This window comes from Pseudophryne corroboree, chromosome 9, assembly GCF_028390025.1.
Source record: "Pseudophryne corroboree isolate aPseCor3 chromosome 9, aPseCor3.hap2, whole genome shotgun sequence".
NCBI lineage: Eukaryota > Metazoa > Chordata > Amphibia > Anura > Myobatrachidae > Pseudophryne > Pseudophryne corroboree.
This window is the reverse complement of record NC_086452.1, coordinates 35662928-35679240: the sequence shown is the minus strand read 5'-3', so window position 1 is coordinate 35679240 and position 16313 is coordinate 35662928. Positions and strand designations below refer to the sequence as shown.

Here is a 16313-nt window from a genome sequence, read left to right as displayed (position 1 = left end):
GAGTTATGCTATCTCCTGATATACTCTGTGCTGCTGTCTCCCCCCCTAGGGGTGCTAGGGATTTCAAATTGTTTTAGTTGCCTCCGCCGTGTTTTAATACGCTCGTATATCAAATTTCACAATCTTCTCTTGTAAACTGTGGATTTGTATAGAAAGACAGAAGGACAGACTTTCACACTTATATAGTAGAACTAGGTGCTTCATCGCGCCCTACGGGCGCTCTTCACACCGTCGGAAGGGGCTACGCCCCCTTAACCCCTGCACGCCTTTCTGGGGTTCAATATATGGAGTATTACCTGCATTCCTAGTTTTGTTAGTGTTTGAATATTGCACAATGATAGGGCGTCCGATGGTGAAGGGGGCGTAGTCCCTTGCAACAGGAAGGGGTTTGGGGAGTGGGGACCGCGGATGGGGGAGGGGGTATGAAGGCGCTGTGGGTGGGGTAGGAGCAGGGGTGTCGCAGGTGGGGGATGGCAGCTGCAGGGCTGTTGCGGATGGAGGAGGGGTTCCGAAGGCGCTGCAGATGGGGAAGGGGTGGGTGCGGGTGTGCAGTGGATGGGGGAGGTGTCCAGGGGACGCGGTGGGTGGGGGAGGGGTGGATGCGGGGGTAACGTGGGTGGGGGAGTGGCGGGTGCGGTGCTGTTGCGAATGGTGTAAGCGATGCGGATTGGGAAGGGCCTGCTGCGTGGGTGGGGTAGGGGATCCAAAGGTGCAGCGGGCGGGGGAGAGCCAGATGCGGGGTGTGGTGGATGGGGGAGGGGCTGCTGCAGATGGGGGAGGGGTTTGGAAGACACTGCGGGTGGGGTAGGGGGTCCGAAGGCGCAGTGGGTGGGGGTGCCACGGGTGGTGGAGGGGCAGGTGCGGGGGTTTGCGGGGGATGGGGAGGGGTCCAGGGGCGCTGCAGGTGGTGGAGGGGCAGATATCAGTGCACATAGTCTCTGTGGTAGTTAGTGAGGGTTGGTGATGGTGTGAGAGGGGTGAAGGCCAGTACACAGACAGGCAGTTAGAGAGCAGGATGAGGGTGACAGGGCATAGTGACGGGGAGTACTTAGCAGATATAGGGGTGGGCTACAGGTGTGATGTCACAGTGTGTGTACCTTTGCTCTCATGTGTGAGGTATGTGAGGTGTATGTGAGGTATATGTGAGGTATGTGTGAGGTATGTGTGAGGTATGTGTGAGGTAAGGATGTGCGGGTCGTGGTGGCCACTAACCTCCAGGCTGCTGCTGTGAGACGGTGACTGCAGAGGGAGGGAGCTCAGACCCAGCAGCAATGGGTCGTGGTCAGCATTCCTTCCTGGCCCCGTTCCGCCGCACACTGTCCGCCCCGTCTGACGGGCGTCATTCCTCCATCCTGCATGGCAGCGTCAGCTGCTGTGATCGCGGAGCATAGGTAAGCGTCCGGAGCCCTGTGGGCGGGCAGGCATGGTGTTTCCCTGGAGAGGTGCGGCGCGCGTCCTTAGGCTGCAGACGGAGGGAGCTCCGGCCCAGCAGCAATGTTGATTAGTGCGTGTCCCGTCCTGGCGCTGTCCCGCTGCACATGCTCCGCACCGCTTGCCGCTGAGCATGGCAGCCCTTGTCTGTATGCTGCAGATGCTGATCTAGCGGTGCCTGAGCTAGCGCCCTCTCCCTGGGGTGTGGGTGTCAGGCGGCAGGTATGGTGTGTAGGTGGGAGAGGAGCTGCGGGCGGCGACTCGCTGCCTACAAGTACCCTCCATATCAGCGCTGTTCCCCTCCCTGCAGATAGTGTCAGTGGCCGTGGTGTACTTTTGCTACTGGTGGCCAGGGCCGGTGCTAGGGTGTTCGGCGCCCCCCTGCAAACTATGAATTTTGCGCCCTCCCATATTCCTTTGTTGTGCATCGGGAAAAGTGGTGTGGTCTCACAACTAAGGGGCATGGCCACACAATAGTACCCCCATTTAAAATTACGCCACAATGTAGCACAATGTTATTCATCTTATACGTAATGCCCCACCCGTAGTAGTAGCGTCCTTATACGTAATGCCCCACCCGTAGTAGTAGCGTCCATATACGTAATGCCCCCCCAATAGTAGTAGTGTCCTTATACGTAATGCCCCCCAGTAGTAGTAGCAGTTATATGTAATGCCCCCCAACAGTAATAGTAGCGTCCTTATACGTAATGCCACCCCTGTAGTAGTAGCATCCTTATACATAATGTGCCCCCAGTAGTAGTACCGTCCTTATACATAATGCCCCCCCAGTAGTAGTAGCATCCTTACATGTAATGCCCTCCCAGTAGTAGTAGCACCGTCCTTATACATAATGCCCCCCAGAAGTAATAGAGTCCTTATACATAATGCCCCCCCCAGTAGTAGCGTCCTTATATGTAATGCCCCCCAGTATTAGTAGCCTCCTTATACGTAATGTCCCCCTATAGTAGTAGCGTCCTTATACGTAATGCCCCCCCATAGTAGTAGCGTCCTTTTACGTAATGCCCCCCTATAGTAGTAGCGTCCTTATACGTAATGCCCCCCCATAGTAGTAGCGTCCTTATACGTAATGCCCCCCTATAGTAGTAGCGTCCTTATACGTAATGCCCCCCTATAGTAGTAGCGTCCTTATACGTAATGCCCCCCCTATATTAGTAGCGTCCTTGCATGTAATGGCCCCCCCAGCAGTGGCGTCCATAAAGTGCGCACACACAGACATACCTCACACACACACAATTCACACATATATACAAACACACACACCCCACCATATATACACACACACACCCACCCACACACACACACCCCCACTATATACACACACACACACACACCACTATATACACCAGGGACGGATCTAGACTTTTCTTTAGGGGGGGCGGTTTACTGTTTAATCTTGACTCCTCCCTCTACAGTCCCAACTCCTCCCATCTGCAATCCTAACTCCTCCTCTCTCAATTCTGACTGAACTTTTTGAGTGAGACTGAGATAGAGCTTTGTGATTGTTCTATGTACATGTGACTGTGCTGTGGGGTAATTGTATTTATTAGCCCTAGTACCCACACAACAGCAAGTGAGGGGCAAATGCTCTGTAACCTTTGCTCTCCTGGCTCCTCTGTGCTGCTGTGGTATAAGCTGCAGCACATCGTTCTGCCTCATGCTCTCCCCGGAGAGCTCTCTTCTGCTCAAAAGTGGGCGTGGCTATGACTGTGTTAGGGGGGGCGGTCGCCCCCTTCGCCCCCCCCCCTAGATCCGGCCCTGATATACACACACGCACACACATTTCTCTCTCACCCTCCACTTACCAAGTCCGGCTGGCGGTCACTGCAGGCTGATTCCACCACTGTTCAGCTGTCTGGTCCCGTGTAGCTCCGCCCCTCTATTCCGTGTAGCTCCGCCCCTCGTGACGCCGTAGCTCCGCCCCCTTTTCGGGTCCCGCTCTGCACAGCACACAGCCCGCTGTCACAGGTGATTGGGGGGGGGGGGGGGGGAGGACAGGCACAGCAGCCGGCAGCTAGTGGCCATCCTCACCTCCTATACTGTAAGGTAGGGTCTTGCACCTGACTGCTGCTGGCACTGGGTATGGGGTAGCTCCCTGCAGCAGATGCAGTTGACTCCGCCCAGCTCTGTGACTCCGCCCAGCGTTACGAGCACAGAGTCACAGATTAAGGCAAATATATAGGAGATAATACATGCAGACGTTGCAGACACCCTGTTCTGTCTGATGAGCTTACTTGTGAAATACTTTAAAACTTTCTACTGACAAAAATTTGCAGAGAGTTATTTAGTAAAATATTTATTTACTAGGTGATTCATCGCGCCCTACGGGCGCTCTTCACACCGTCGTAAGGGGCTACGCCCCAGTAAACTGGACAGAAAAGTGAAGGAGTAGAATAGTAGATGGTGAAGTTGTGGTGGAATGGTTGGTTTGTTTGTGGGTAGATGTAGTATGAAAAAAGGGAATGTGATGGTGAATGGGGTGCAGGCTTTTGTGAGTGGGTGAGCAGTGTGTATAGGGGAGGCTGGTAAGATTGTAGGTGTCAATGTTATGTATAGTAAAGATGGTTGTTCAAGGCAAGTATGTGAAGATATGGTTTACATGTTAAAAATTTGAGTGAAAACAACATTTTGAAGTTATATTCCCCCCCCCCCCGCCCCCCCTCCAACAAAATCAGGCTTACTCCGAAGGTAGGGGGAGGGGATGTGCTACAGGTGGTTGGGGGTGCAGGGGTGGATGAGTGGTGGGTGATGGTGGAGGGGTGGGGGTGCTGGCAGATATACTGCTGTGTGACTGATGGTGTTGGGGGCGGGGGGTGCATGGGGAGCGTGGCTTGTGGTGGCTGAAAGGATTTAACTTGGCCCCCTTTCCTGCACATTACCAGGCATGAGGTTATATCCCCCCCGCCCCCCCCCCCCCACAAAATCATGGCTTAATGTGAAGGTGGGGGGAGGGGGTGTGCTACAGGTGATTGGGGGTGGTGGTGCAGGGGTGGATGAGTGCTGGGTGATGGTGGATTGCCCGATGTCAGCCGCCGGCAGAGCGGGGCGGGAGGCGCAGGTAGCAGGGACAGCGCTGCGGGTGACGGAGGTGGCGCTGCCTTGACTTCCGCTGCGGTGTGTGGCGCCACCGTGACACAGGGTGAGCGCTCTGTGCGTCTCGGTGACGGGGCTGCTGAAGGGCGCTGGAAGTGAGTGAGGCTGCTGTGCGGGGGTGCTCCGTAAGTGCAGTGCGGCCGTGAGGTATTTGTACGGCGCGGCACCTGCGTGTGCTGAGGGTGACGGGGCTGCTGAAGGGGGGTGGATGTGAAGGAGGCTGCTGTGCAGTGTGGTCGTGGAGTGACATGGTAGGGGGGGGCTAGCGGCGGCCTTGGTAGCGGGTGTGTGGTGGGTAAGGTGGGTGTAGTAGGTGGTGGTGGGTGGTGAGGGTGTGTGGGTGTCTGTTTGCTTACCTGCCAGTGTGGGCCGTCAGTTAGAATGGAGTGTCTCCTGGTAGTCCCTTCTCCTATAGTGTGTCATGTGGTGTGCTGACACAGATAGGGCAGGGTCTGTGACTCCACCCAGCGTTAGAAGTGCAGCCACAGAGTCACAGGGCTAATATATAGGAGATTGGCTTTATATAGTGCCAGCATATTGTGCTTTACAACTGGTAAAATACAGTACAGTATCTTCCAACATAGCCCATTTCACCTAGTCCTCTAAATACTGTTGCTGTTTTTCCTACTTTTTTCTGATTGCATTATTTGGCTCACTGAGGAGTTGAATATACTGTAGGACCCTATTCAGGTTGGATTGCAGATTCTGCCGCAGCCATTTCTGTCGCATGCTGGGGGCCACCCAGCGCAGGCCAAGGTTGCCCAGCATTCTACGCTCTGCCCAGCGGCTGTGAACGCAATTTACATTGTAGTCTCAGCAATTGTGGACAACCTCCTGCCTTTGCAGCTTAGCTGCGAAAGCAGTTGCACCGCGGCCATGTTTTTAATGGCAGCGGCTGCGTGTGACGAAATGGCAAAATGCTGCGCCCCTGACAGTCACCGCTGTCAATCCCTCAGGGATGCGATCACACTGTGCATGCAAACGCGTGCACTGTGCGGTCGCAGCGCATGCACAATGTACCGAAAATCGCCCAATTGTGATTTTCGGTACATTGCGATCCATGCTGAATAACCCCCCTAATTTGCACCTAAATCGCATGTGTTAAATGCATCACAAAACAAGCTGCATGTATCTAGCCCCCCTCCACATTTGAAATAAGGAATGCACGCATGCTAAAAAAGGAATGTAGTCTTGTGGGGAAAGGGGCTGGCTGCATAATAGTACCCCAATTCACATTACACCACACAGTAGTGTCTCTTATTCATATTACACCACACAGTAGTGTCTCTTATTCACATTACACCGCACAGTATTTTCCCTTATTCACATTATGCCACACAGTAGTACCCGTTATGCACATTATGCCACAAAGTTGTGCCCCTTACACATTATGCCACACAGTAGTAGTGCTCCATACACATTATGCTACACAGTAGTAGTGCTCTTTACATATTATGCCCAAACAGAAGTAGTACAACAAAAATAGAAAATTAGCGCTAGGAAACTGGATATTTAAATATATAACAATTTTAATAAAAAATGATTTAAGAAATACTGTTGCAACAGATCAATAAAATACAATATGTGTAGTTAAATCCGGGCATATCGTAGCACTGCAAGGATAAAAAATTAAATGAAAAATTCCATAAACCTTAATGCTGCAAATTTGTTTTGCTGGTACTCAAATGATAACAGTTCATCCCCAAAATTGCTTCCACAGTCCAGGAACAATATTTAGCGAATGGAGAAAGAACCAACGGCTGTTGGTGGTGACCTTACGTGGCTTGGTTCAAGATGCTACTTGATCCAATTTATTGCTCAGGTCCAATGATGTAAATCTCCAATTAGCAGATGTGAACGGTTCCTATATCCGACTTCTAGGCTTTAGGTATGAGGATGAAGAATCAGAGTCCAGCTAACCCACCGACACGTTTCGCTGTTCCACACAGCTTTTTCAAGGTGCACCGTTCACATCTGCTAATTGGAGATTTACTTTCGGGTAATCAATATGCATCCCACAAAGATGTCTCCACTCTGCGTAGGTGACAGATGCACTTCGGCAATGTATTATGTTACAGGTGTCGGCTTATCCAGTTTCCTTTTCTTGTGTTTAATTCCAATTACAGAATGTACATAATAATAATTCAGCAGCTCAGTATAATATTATGTTGTTTTGTGTCTTGCAGGAACATCAATTATTGTTTTGGGACAGATATAAATTACAACGCTGCCATTTCGAAAGACTGCGTATTAGAGGACGGATTGTACAAATGCTTATTTAATACTATTAAGGCCACTTATCGTTACTACATGTGGGTAGAAATACAGCATCCGATGGGCACATTGCAATCTCCCCCGGTGTGCATTAAGCCTATCAATAACGGTAAGCAAATTTCCTCATTAGTCTACAGTATGCGAGCCATCTGCACAGAAATGAGGCAGACATTTTGTACGGTGCTGTAGTTCCTAGTGAGTTTATAGAATGTAGGCTCAGCCCACAAAATGTCCGCCTGCACTGGAGAGACAGAAGAGGGCTGACTAGAGAGAGAGACAGGGTGCTGTCTGGAGAGACAGAAGGGGGCTGGCTGGAGAGAGAGAAAAGCGGTGACTAGAGATATAGAAGGGGGCTGACTGAAGCGATAGAAGGGGGCTGGAGAGATAGAAGGAGGCTGGAGAGACAGAAGGGTGCTGTCTGGAGAGAGAGAAAAGGGGTGACTAGAGAGATAGTAGGCTGCTGACTAGAGAGATAGGGTGCTGTCTGGAGAGACAGAAGGGGGCTGGCTGGAGAGAGAGAAAAGGGGGTGACTAGAGAGATAGAAGGGGGCTGACTAGACAGATAGTAGGGGCTGACTGGAGAGATAGAAGGAGGCTGGCTGGAGAGAGAGAAAAGGGGTGACTAGAGAGATAGTAGGCTGCTGACTAGAGAGATAGGGTGCTGTCTGGAGAGACAGAAGGGGGCTGGCTGGAGAGAGAGAAAAGGGGGTGACTAGAGAGATAGAAGGGGGCTGACTAGACAGATAGTAGGGGCTGACTGGAGAGACAGAAGGGGGCTGACTGGAGAGACAAAAGGGGGCTGGCTGGAGAGACAGAAGAGGTCTGGCTAGAGAGATAGAAGGGATCTGACAGGAGAGACAGAAGGGGGCTGGCTGGAGAGACAGAATGGGAATGGAAAGATGGAAGGGGGCTTGATAGACAGAATGGGGCTGGCTGGAGAGACAGTAGGGGAATGGAAAGACAGAAGGGGGCTGGCTGGAGAGACAGAAGGGGGCTGGCTGGAGAGACAGTAGGGGAATGGAAAGACAGAAGGGGGCTGGCTGGAGAGACAGAAGGGGGCTGGCTGGAGAGACAGAAGGGGGCTAGTTGGAGAGACAGTAGGGAAATGGAGAGACAGTAGGGAAATGGAGAGACAGAAGGGGGCTGGCCGGAGAGACAGAAGGGGGCTGGCCGGAGAAACAGAAGGGAAATGGAGAGACATTAGGGGAATAGAGAGACAGAAGGGGGCTGGCTGGAGAGACAGAAAGGAATGGAGAGACAGAAAAAGGCTGGCTGGAGAGATAGAAGGGGGCTGTCTGGAGAGACGGAAGGGGCTGGAGAGAAAGAAGGATGCTGACTGGAGAGACAAAAGGGGGCTGACTGAAGAGATAGAAGGAGGCTGGCTGGAGAGACAGAAGGGGGTGACTGAAGAGATAGAAGGGGGCTGGCTGGAGAGATAGAAGGAGGCTGGCTGGAGAGACAGAAGGGGATGACTGAAGAGATAGAAGGAGGCTGGCTGGAGAGACAGAAGGGGGTGACTGAAGAGATAGAAGGGAGCTGGCTGGAGAGACAGAAGGATGCTGAAGAGATTGTTGTTGGCTGGAAGGATAGAAGGGAGCTGGCTGGAGGTGGAGAGACAGAAGGAGCTGGCTGAAGCTGGAAAGACAGAAGGGGGATTAGACTGAACTGGGGGAGTGGCTAGAGATTATCCACAGATGGTAGTATTACTGTCACATTACTTCCTCCTTTGCCCCCTCAGCCGCCGCTACTGCACTTGCGCTGACGAGGTGAGGGGGCTCTACCATCTATTTAGTTTCCAGGCACCTGGTATGAATTTATGCCCCTGTTCTGAAACCATGTCAGGTTCAAATGATACATTACCTTGTAATTGTCAGATTATCAGACCCAGAAAGGGGTGCAGTTTATAAGAAAGAGGATGTTGTCTTGCAGAGTTTGGGTGTGTGGGGTGTATTTGGGTGTATCACATTCATGTTTACCAAGGGCATGATTCTGAGATGGATGCTGTATTGCTGTTCCCACAGTTCAGTGCATTCGCAAAAAGCCCAGGAAACCCTTACTGTGCACACGCAAACCCAGATGGTGCTCGCAATTGCCAACACTTGAAATGGGTTTGCGATCCCCAGGCATTTCTGGGTGGAGACTGGAAGGTTACTTAAAATGAACTCAAAAATAGGGCGTTTCATGTGCGCGTTATGGGTGTGCCACAGGCGTGTCTGGGAAATCACAAATCCACTGCTTCAGAGGTTCAGTTGGATTTGCGGAGAGTAGCTGGAGCAGACCCTAGGCTGCCGCAAATGTCGATGATGCCACCGATGTTGTGTCAATGTTGGAATGCTTACAATCTCCATCGCAACTGCGATTGAAAGTGGGCATCTCAGTGCTCGTACAGTCCATCACACAGCGGGGCACAGAGGGAAGCTGAGATCAGCATTTTATTATTATTACCAGTTATTTATATAGCGCACACATATTCCGCAGCGCTTTACAGAGAATATTTGCCCATTCACATCAGTCCCTGCCCCAGTGGAGCTTACACTCTATATTCCCTACCACATACACACACACACATTCACGCTAGTTTCAATTTTGTTGGGATCCAATTAAGCTACCAGTATATTTTTGGAATTTGTGGGAGGAAACTGGAGTACCCGGAGGAAACCCACGCAAGCACGGGGGGAATATACAAACTCCACACAGTTAGCGCCATGATGGAATTGAACCCATGACCTCAGTACTGTGAGGCAGTAATGCTAACCATTACACCATCCGTGCTGCCAATTTGCATATTTCCACAACTGCTACTGAGAGGGTGACTGCGATTGCTGTGACATTGCCAACTATCTGTAAAAAAGGATCTGAGCAAATGCTTGAGTGGGATCACCCCTTCCCCTCTCCCCCCAGCAGGCCTGGATAAAGAATACCTGCCCTCCACACACACACACACACACACACACACACACACACACACACACACGTACAACCCCCCTCGGCACCACTGGCTGTGGATAAGTACTGTGGCTTTTCCGCTTGATGACATACGGATTCTGGCATTATCCGTACAGATACTTGCATTAGTATAATGGGGGTCATTCCGAGTTGATCGCACGTAGCAACTTTTTGCTGCCCGAGCGATCAACTAGACGCCGCCTATAGGGGAGTGTATTTCTGTATAGCAGGGCTGCGAACGCTTGTGCAGCCCTGCTATGCAAAAAAAGTTTTGTGTAGAAGTAGACTAGAGTAAGAGTTACTTGCCCTGTGCGATCGATCCAGCGATGCAGGTCCCGGAATTGACCTCAGACATACGCCCTCCAAACGCCTGGACATGCCTGCATTCGCCACACCACTCCCAGAAAACGGTCAGTTGACGCCCCAGAACGCCTTCCTCCTGTCAATCTTCTTGCGGTCGCTGCTGCGACCGCTTTCTTTGTTCGGGCGTTGGTCACCGGGCAACAACGCGCCTGCGCATACGCATTTCTGACCCGATCACACGGCTGCGAAGAAGTGCAGCGTGCGATTGGGTCAGAATGACCCCCTAAATCACTAATCTGGGTTCTGCGGGTGACCACAATTACAGCCAGGGCCATAAAAGTAACTAGGGGTGGCCAAGTATAACACTAGTAAAGATTTTTGGTGATCACTCATTTTATTAGACTAGCTGAATACCCGTGCTTCACTACAGAATGTCAAGTATAATCGCCAAGATTTTATTGTAAGAGAATCTGTAGTCTCAACAGGACATACCTAAAGTTAACTGGTTAGTTTATCACAGAAGATCAGCAATTAGACTTAAACGGGACATTCTCCGCCCAAATCTGTCAAAAGGCTGGTGCAGAGGAGAATAATCCGCCTCCTTCTCTGCCCCGTCCCGCCTGTGATGCTGCCCTGCTCAGTGCTGTAACTGCTGGTTCTGAGGAGAATAATCCGCCTCCTCCTCTGCTCCGTCCCGCCTCTGATGCTGCCCTGCTCAGTGCTGTAACTGCTGGTGCTGAGGAGAATAATCCGTCTCCTTCTCTGCCCCGTCCCGCCTCTGATGCTGCCCTGCTCAGTGCTGTACATGCTGGTGCTGAGGAGAATAATCCGCCTCCTGCTCTGCCCCGTCCCGCCTCTGATGCTGCCCTGCTCAGTGCTCTACATGCTGATGCTGAGGAGAATAATCCGCCTCCTTCTCTGCCCCGTCCTGCCTCTGATGCTGCCCTGCTCAGTGCTGTAACTGCTGGTGCTGAGGAGAATAATCCGCCTCCTTCTCTGCCCCGCCCCGCCTCTGATGCTGCCCTGCTCAGTGCTGTAACTGCTGGTGCTGAGGAGAATAATCCGCCTCCTTCTCTGCCCCGTCCCGCCTCTGATGCTGCCCTGCTCAGTGCTGTAACTGCTGGTGCTGAGGAGAATAATCCGCCTCCTTCTCTGCCCCACCCCGCCTCTGATGCTGCCCTGCTCAGTGCTGTAACTGCTGGTGCTGAGGAGAATAATCTGTCTCCTTCTCTGCCCCGTCCCGCCTCTGATGCTGCCCTGCTCAGTGCTGTAACTGCTGGTGCTGAGGAGAATAATCTGTCTCCTTCTCTGCCCCGTCCCGCCTCTGATGCTGCCCTGCTCAGTGCTGTAACTGCTGGTGCTGAGGAGAATAATCCGTCTCCTTCTCTGCCCCATCCCGCCTCTGATGCTGCCCTGCTCAGTGCTGTAACTGCTGGTGCTGAGGAGAATAATCCGTCTCCTTCTCTGCCTCGTCCCGCCTCTGATGCTGCCCTGCTCAGTGCTGTAACTGCTGGCGCTGAGAAGAATAATCCGCCTCCTTCTCTGCCCCGTCTCTCCTCTAATGCTGCCCTGCTCAGTGCTGTACATGCTGGTGCTGAGGAGAATAATCCGCCTCCTGCTCTGCCCCGTCCTGCCTCTGATGCTGCCCTGCTCAGTGCTGTAACTGCTGGACAGAGGAGAATAATCCGCCTCCTTCTCTGCCCCGTCTCTCCTCTAATGCTGCCCTGCTCAGTGCTGTAACTGCTGGACAGAGGAGAATAATCCGCCTCCTTCTCTGCCCCGTCTCTCCTCTAATGCTGCCCTGCTCAGTGCTGTAACTGCTGGACAGAGGAGAATAATCCGCCTCCTTCTCTGCCCTCTCCCGCCTCTAATGCTGCCCTGCTCAGTGCTGTAACTGCTGGTGCTGAGGAGAATAATCCGTCTCCTTCTCTGCCCCATCCCGCCTCTGATGCTGCCCTGCTCAGTGCTGTAACTGCTGGTGCTGAGGAGAATAATCCGTCTCCTTCTCTGCCTCGTCCCGCCTCTGATGCTGCCCTGCTCAGTGCTGTAACTGCTGGTGCTGAGGAGAATAATCCGCCTCCTTCTCTGCCCCGTCCCGCCTCTGATGCTGCCCTGCTCAGTGCTGTACATACTGGTGCTGAGGAGACTAATCCGCCTCCTTTTCTGCCCCGTCCCGCCTCTGATGCTGCCCTGCTCAGTGCTGTAACTGCTGATGCTGAGGAGAATAATCCGCCTCCTTCTCTGCCCCGTCTCTCCTCTAATGCTGCCCTGCTCAGTGCTGTAACTGCTGGTGCTGAGGAGAATAATCCGTCTCCTTCTCTGCCCCATCCCGCCTCTGATGCTGCCCTGCTCAGTGCTGTAACTGCTGGTGCTGAGGAGAATAATCCGTCTCCTTCTCTGCCTCGTCCCGCCTCTGATGCTGCCCTGCTCAGTGCTGTAACTGCTGGTGCTGAGGAGAATAATCCGCCTCCTTCTCTGCCCCGTCCCGCCTCTGATGCTGCCCTGCTCAGTGCTGTACATACTGGCGCTGAGAAGAATAATCCGCCTCCTTCTCTGCCCCGTCTCTCCTCTAATGCTGCCCTGCTCAGTGCTGTAACTGCTGGTGCTGAGGAGAATAATCTGCCTCCTTCTCTGCCCCGTCCCGCGTCTGATGCTGCCCTGCTCAGTGCTGTAATGTTAGGCGCCGGGGTCCGCTCGGCCGTGCGGCCCGGCGCCTAGCAACCAGGGACGCCGTGCGCGTTCAGCCGCCGGCTCCCTGGCAACGCTAAGACGCCGGGCGCACGGAGCCGCTCTGACCTTAGCAACGGGGACGCCACGTTCAGCCGCGTTCCCCGTTGCTGGGTCTATTCTCATTACCCTGATTATGTGCTGGCCGTGCAGCATGCAAGCTGCACGGCATTTCTATTTGATTGTCCTGTCTGGATCCTGATTGGAGGGTGCCTGAATAAAGGCACCCTCAGGACTTCTTACAGACGCCGGTGATAGCTTCCTGTTTGCCTGTGTCTGCTGCAGAGAGTTCCCAGTCCCGGTCTTTTCGGTTGTTCCTGTCCTCAGAGATCCTGTACTCGGAAGTTACCATCTGTTCCTGGAGTCTGACCGAGCACCTTTAACATCTGGTGGTGTTCGTGAGTCGCGGCGCAGCCGTGTGTTGCGGCTTGTCCGCTTCTGTTTATTATTTTGTTTAATTGTGTTCTGGAGCTTTGCGGAGGATTCCGCTTCCACAGATCCACTCTGGTGTCCGGCGGTGCCGGATAGGAGTGTCGGATCAGTGGATCCTTGGTTGTCCTTTTTCCTGGCGGCTAGTCCGCACATACCTTTTGATTTAGTTAGTTAGCTTGTAACCCCTGGCCTGGTTGCTTAGTCAGAGGGCCCCTTGTTATCACCCTGTCTCGGACTTCCCCTTGTCTCCCATTAAGACCTGCGGGGGCATCGGGGTTGGGCAGACATAATCCGCCCTTCGAACGCGGCTGCCATGGGCTCAAGCAACCATAGTCTCGCAGGGGATTTCTGATAACACGGGCGAGACAACGGAGTTAGGGCGCCAGGGGTTACTAGGCTATCCAGCTCCCACAACCAGCTTATTTTCCTGTACTCAGATCCGTGCCATAAGATCTCCTCCGGTCTGGAGTACAGGAATCATAACATTATCACCGGCCTACAAAAGAAAAGATTTAACTTACAGTAAATTTTTGCACTTTTTAGTTGGGAGATTTTTGTCGGCCTTATGAATCCCACCGGTGTTGGGCCAAACCCTGGCCAGCTTCTTGTTAGTCAGATTCAGGAACTTACTCAGATGGTTCAGGATCTGTCCCTCCGGGTGAGGTCACAGGAAGATCTGTTACGGACTTCCCCGAGGGTCATCCCTGAACCAAAAATGCATCTGCCTGATCGTTTTTCTGGGGATAGAAAACAGTTTTTTAATTTTAAAGAATCTTGCAAACTGTATTTTCGTTTAAGACCAGTTACCTCAGGTACAGAGGCTCAGCGGGTTGGGATTATTATTTCTCTACTTCAGGGGGATCCTCAGACCTGGGCTTTTGGTTTAAAGACAGACGATCCGGCCTTATCGTCTGTAGACGCCTTTTTAAAATCTTTAGGGCTATTGTATGACGACCCTGATAGAGAGGCGTCCGCAGAAAGTCAGTTGCGTGCTCTTAGACAGGGTAGGAATCCCGCAGAGAATTATTGTACGGAGTTTCGCCGTTGGTCGAACGACTGTGGCTGGAATGACCCAGCCCTGCGCAGTCAGTTTCGCCTCGGCTTATCGGAATCTATAAAAGACAGTCTCCTCCAGTATCCCGCTCCTGAGACCCTCGATAACCTCATGGAGCTATCTATTAAAATAGATCGTCGGCTCAGAGAGCGGAGGGCTGAAAAAGGGGCATCTGTCGGGTCCTCTCCCTGGGTTCCTTCCATTCCTGTAGACATAGAGGAGCCTATGCAGATTGGTCTCTCCAAATTGTCTCCGGAAGAAAGAACCAGGAGGCAAAATTATGGTCTGTGTTTATACTGCGGAGGTAAGGGACATTTTGCCCGTAGTTGTCCAAACAAGTTGGGAAACTTCCTGACCAAGTGAATTGTGAGGGGGTTCACTTTGGTCTGCAGCTCATCTCCTCAAATAATTCACTGTTGGTTCCTGCTAAAGTTTCCTATGGCAGCCTCTGTTCCTCGGTCTCTGCTTTTGTGGACAGTGGAGCTGCAGGAAACTTTATGGATTTAACATGGGCCAAGGCCTTAGGTATTCCTCAGCTAACCTTAGGTAGGTGTATCACCATGCATGGTTTAGATGGGAGTCCTTTATCCAATGGGGTTATTTCTCTATGTACACCTCCTGTTTTGCTCTCGGTGGGAGCTCTGCATTCTGAAAAAATTGAGTTTTTCCTTACCCATTGTCCAGCAGTTCCTGTGGTTCTGGGTCATCCTTGGCTGGCCTTTCATAATCCCGTCATTGATTGGCAGTCTGGGGAGATCCTACAATGGGGTACCATCTGTGATAAAGAATGTATTACGCTTCCTATCCGAGTAGCTGCCGCCAGTTCCGCACATATTCCTGGGGAATACCAGGATTTTGTTGATGTGTTTTCCAAGGGCAATGCGGATATTTTGCCTCCCCATAGGCCTTATGATTGTGCCATTGAGTTAATTCCTGGTGCCACGTTGCCTAAAGGAAGGTTATATGCATTGTCTGGTCCTGAAACTGTGGCCATGAATGAGTATGTGAAAGAAAGCCTTGGGAAAGGGTTTATCAGGCCATCTAAATCCCCTTTAAGTGCAGGTTTCTTCTTCGTAGAGAAGAAGGATGGTTCACTCAGACCCTGCATTGACTTTAGAGCTTTGAATAAAATCTCAGTAAAGAATACTTACCCTCTGCCGCTGATCTCTGTCCTCTTTGATCAGCTACGTTCGGCTGTTATTTTTTCTAAGATTGATCTTAGAGGAGCATATAACCTCATCAGAATCAGGTCAGGGGATGAGTGGAAAACGGCATTTAGTACTCAGTCGGGCCACTATGAGTATCTGGTCATGCCATTCGGCCTATCTAACGCTCCGGCAGTTTTCCAGGATCTCATTAATGATGTGCTCCGTGAGTTTCTGGGAAGATTCGTCGTGGTCTATTTAGACGATATTTTGATATATTCTGACTCCGTGGAACAACATGTTACCCAGGTGCGTCAGGTGCTAAAGAGATTACGTGAAAATCACTTATATGCCAAGCTGGAGAAGTGTGAATTTCATGTCACGGAAGTATCCTTTTTAGGGTACATTATTTCCCCTCGGGGATTCCGAATGGAACCAAAAAAGCTCCAAGCCATCCTTAGTTGGGCGCAACCCACCAATTTAAAAGCAATTCAGCGCTTTTTAGGGTTTGCAAACTACTATAGAAGATTTATTCACTCTTTCTCTGACCTAGTTGCTCCCATTGTGGCACTTACTAAGAAGGGAGCAGATCCTACCAATTGGTCATGTGAAGCGGAGTTATCTTTTCAGGCCTTAAAACAAGCCTTTGTCTCAGCCCCTGTCCTTAGACATCCCAACCCAGAATTACCTTTCATTATTGAGGTGGATGCCTCGGAGGTTGGAGTAGGGGCTATCCTTTCTCAGAAGGATCCAGATTCCCTTGAGTTACATCCTTGTGCCTTTATGTCCAGGAAATTCTCATCTGCAGAATCCAACTACGATGTTGGTAACCGGGAATTGCTGGCTATTAAATGGGCTTTCGAGGAGTGGAGACATTGGCTTGAAGGAGC

General features: G+C 51.7%; 1 protein-coding gene across 3 annotated transcripts in view; it reads left to right on the top strand.

The window, feature by feature from the left end:
* Positions 1 to 16313, top strand: part of LEPR (leptin receptor) — a 116019-nt gene that overhangs the window by 44520 nt on the left and 55186 nt on the right. For all 3 annotated transcript variants that reach the window (XM_063939166.1, XM_063939165.1, XM_063939167.1), the window contains exon 10: positions 6729 to 6925. In XM_063939166.1, the coding sequence (XP_063795236.1) occupies positions 6729 to 6925 (197 nt within the window). The remainder of the gene's footprint in view (positions 1 to 6728; positions 6926 to 16313) is intronic.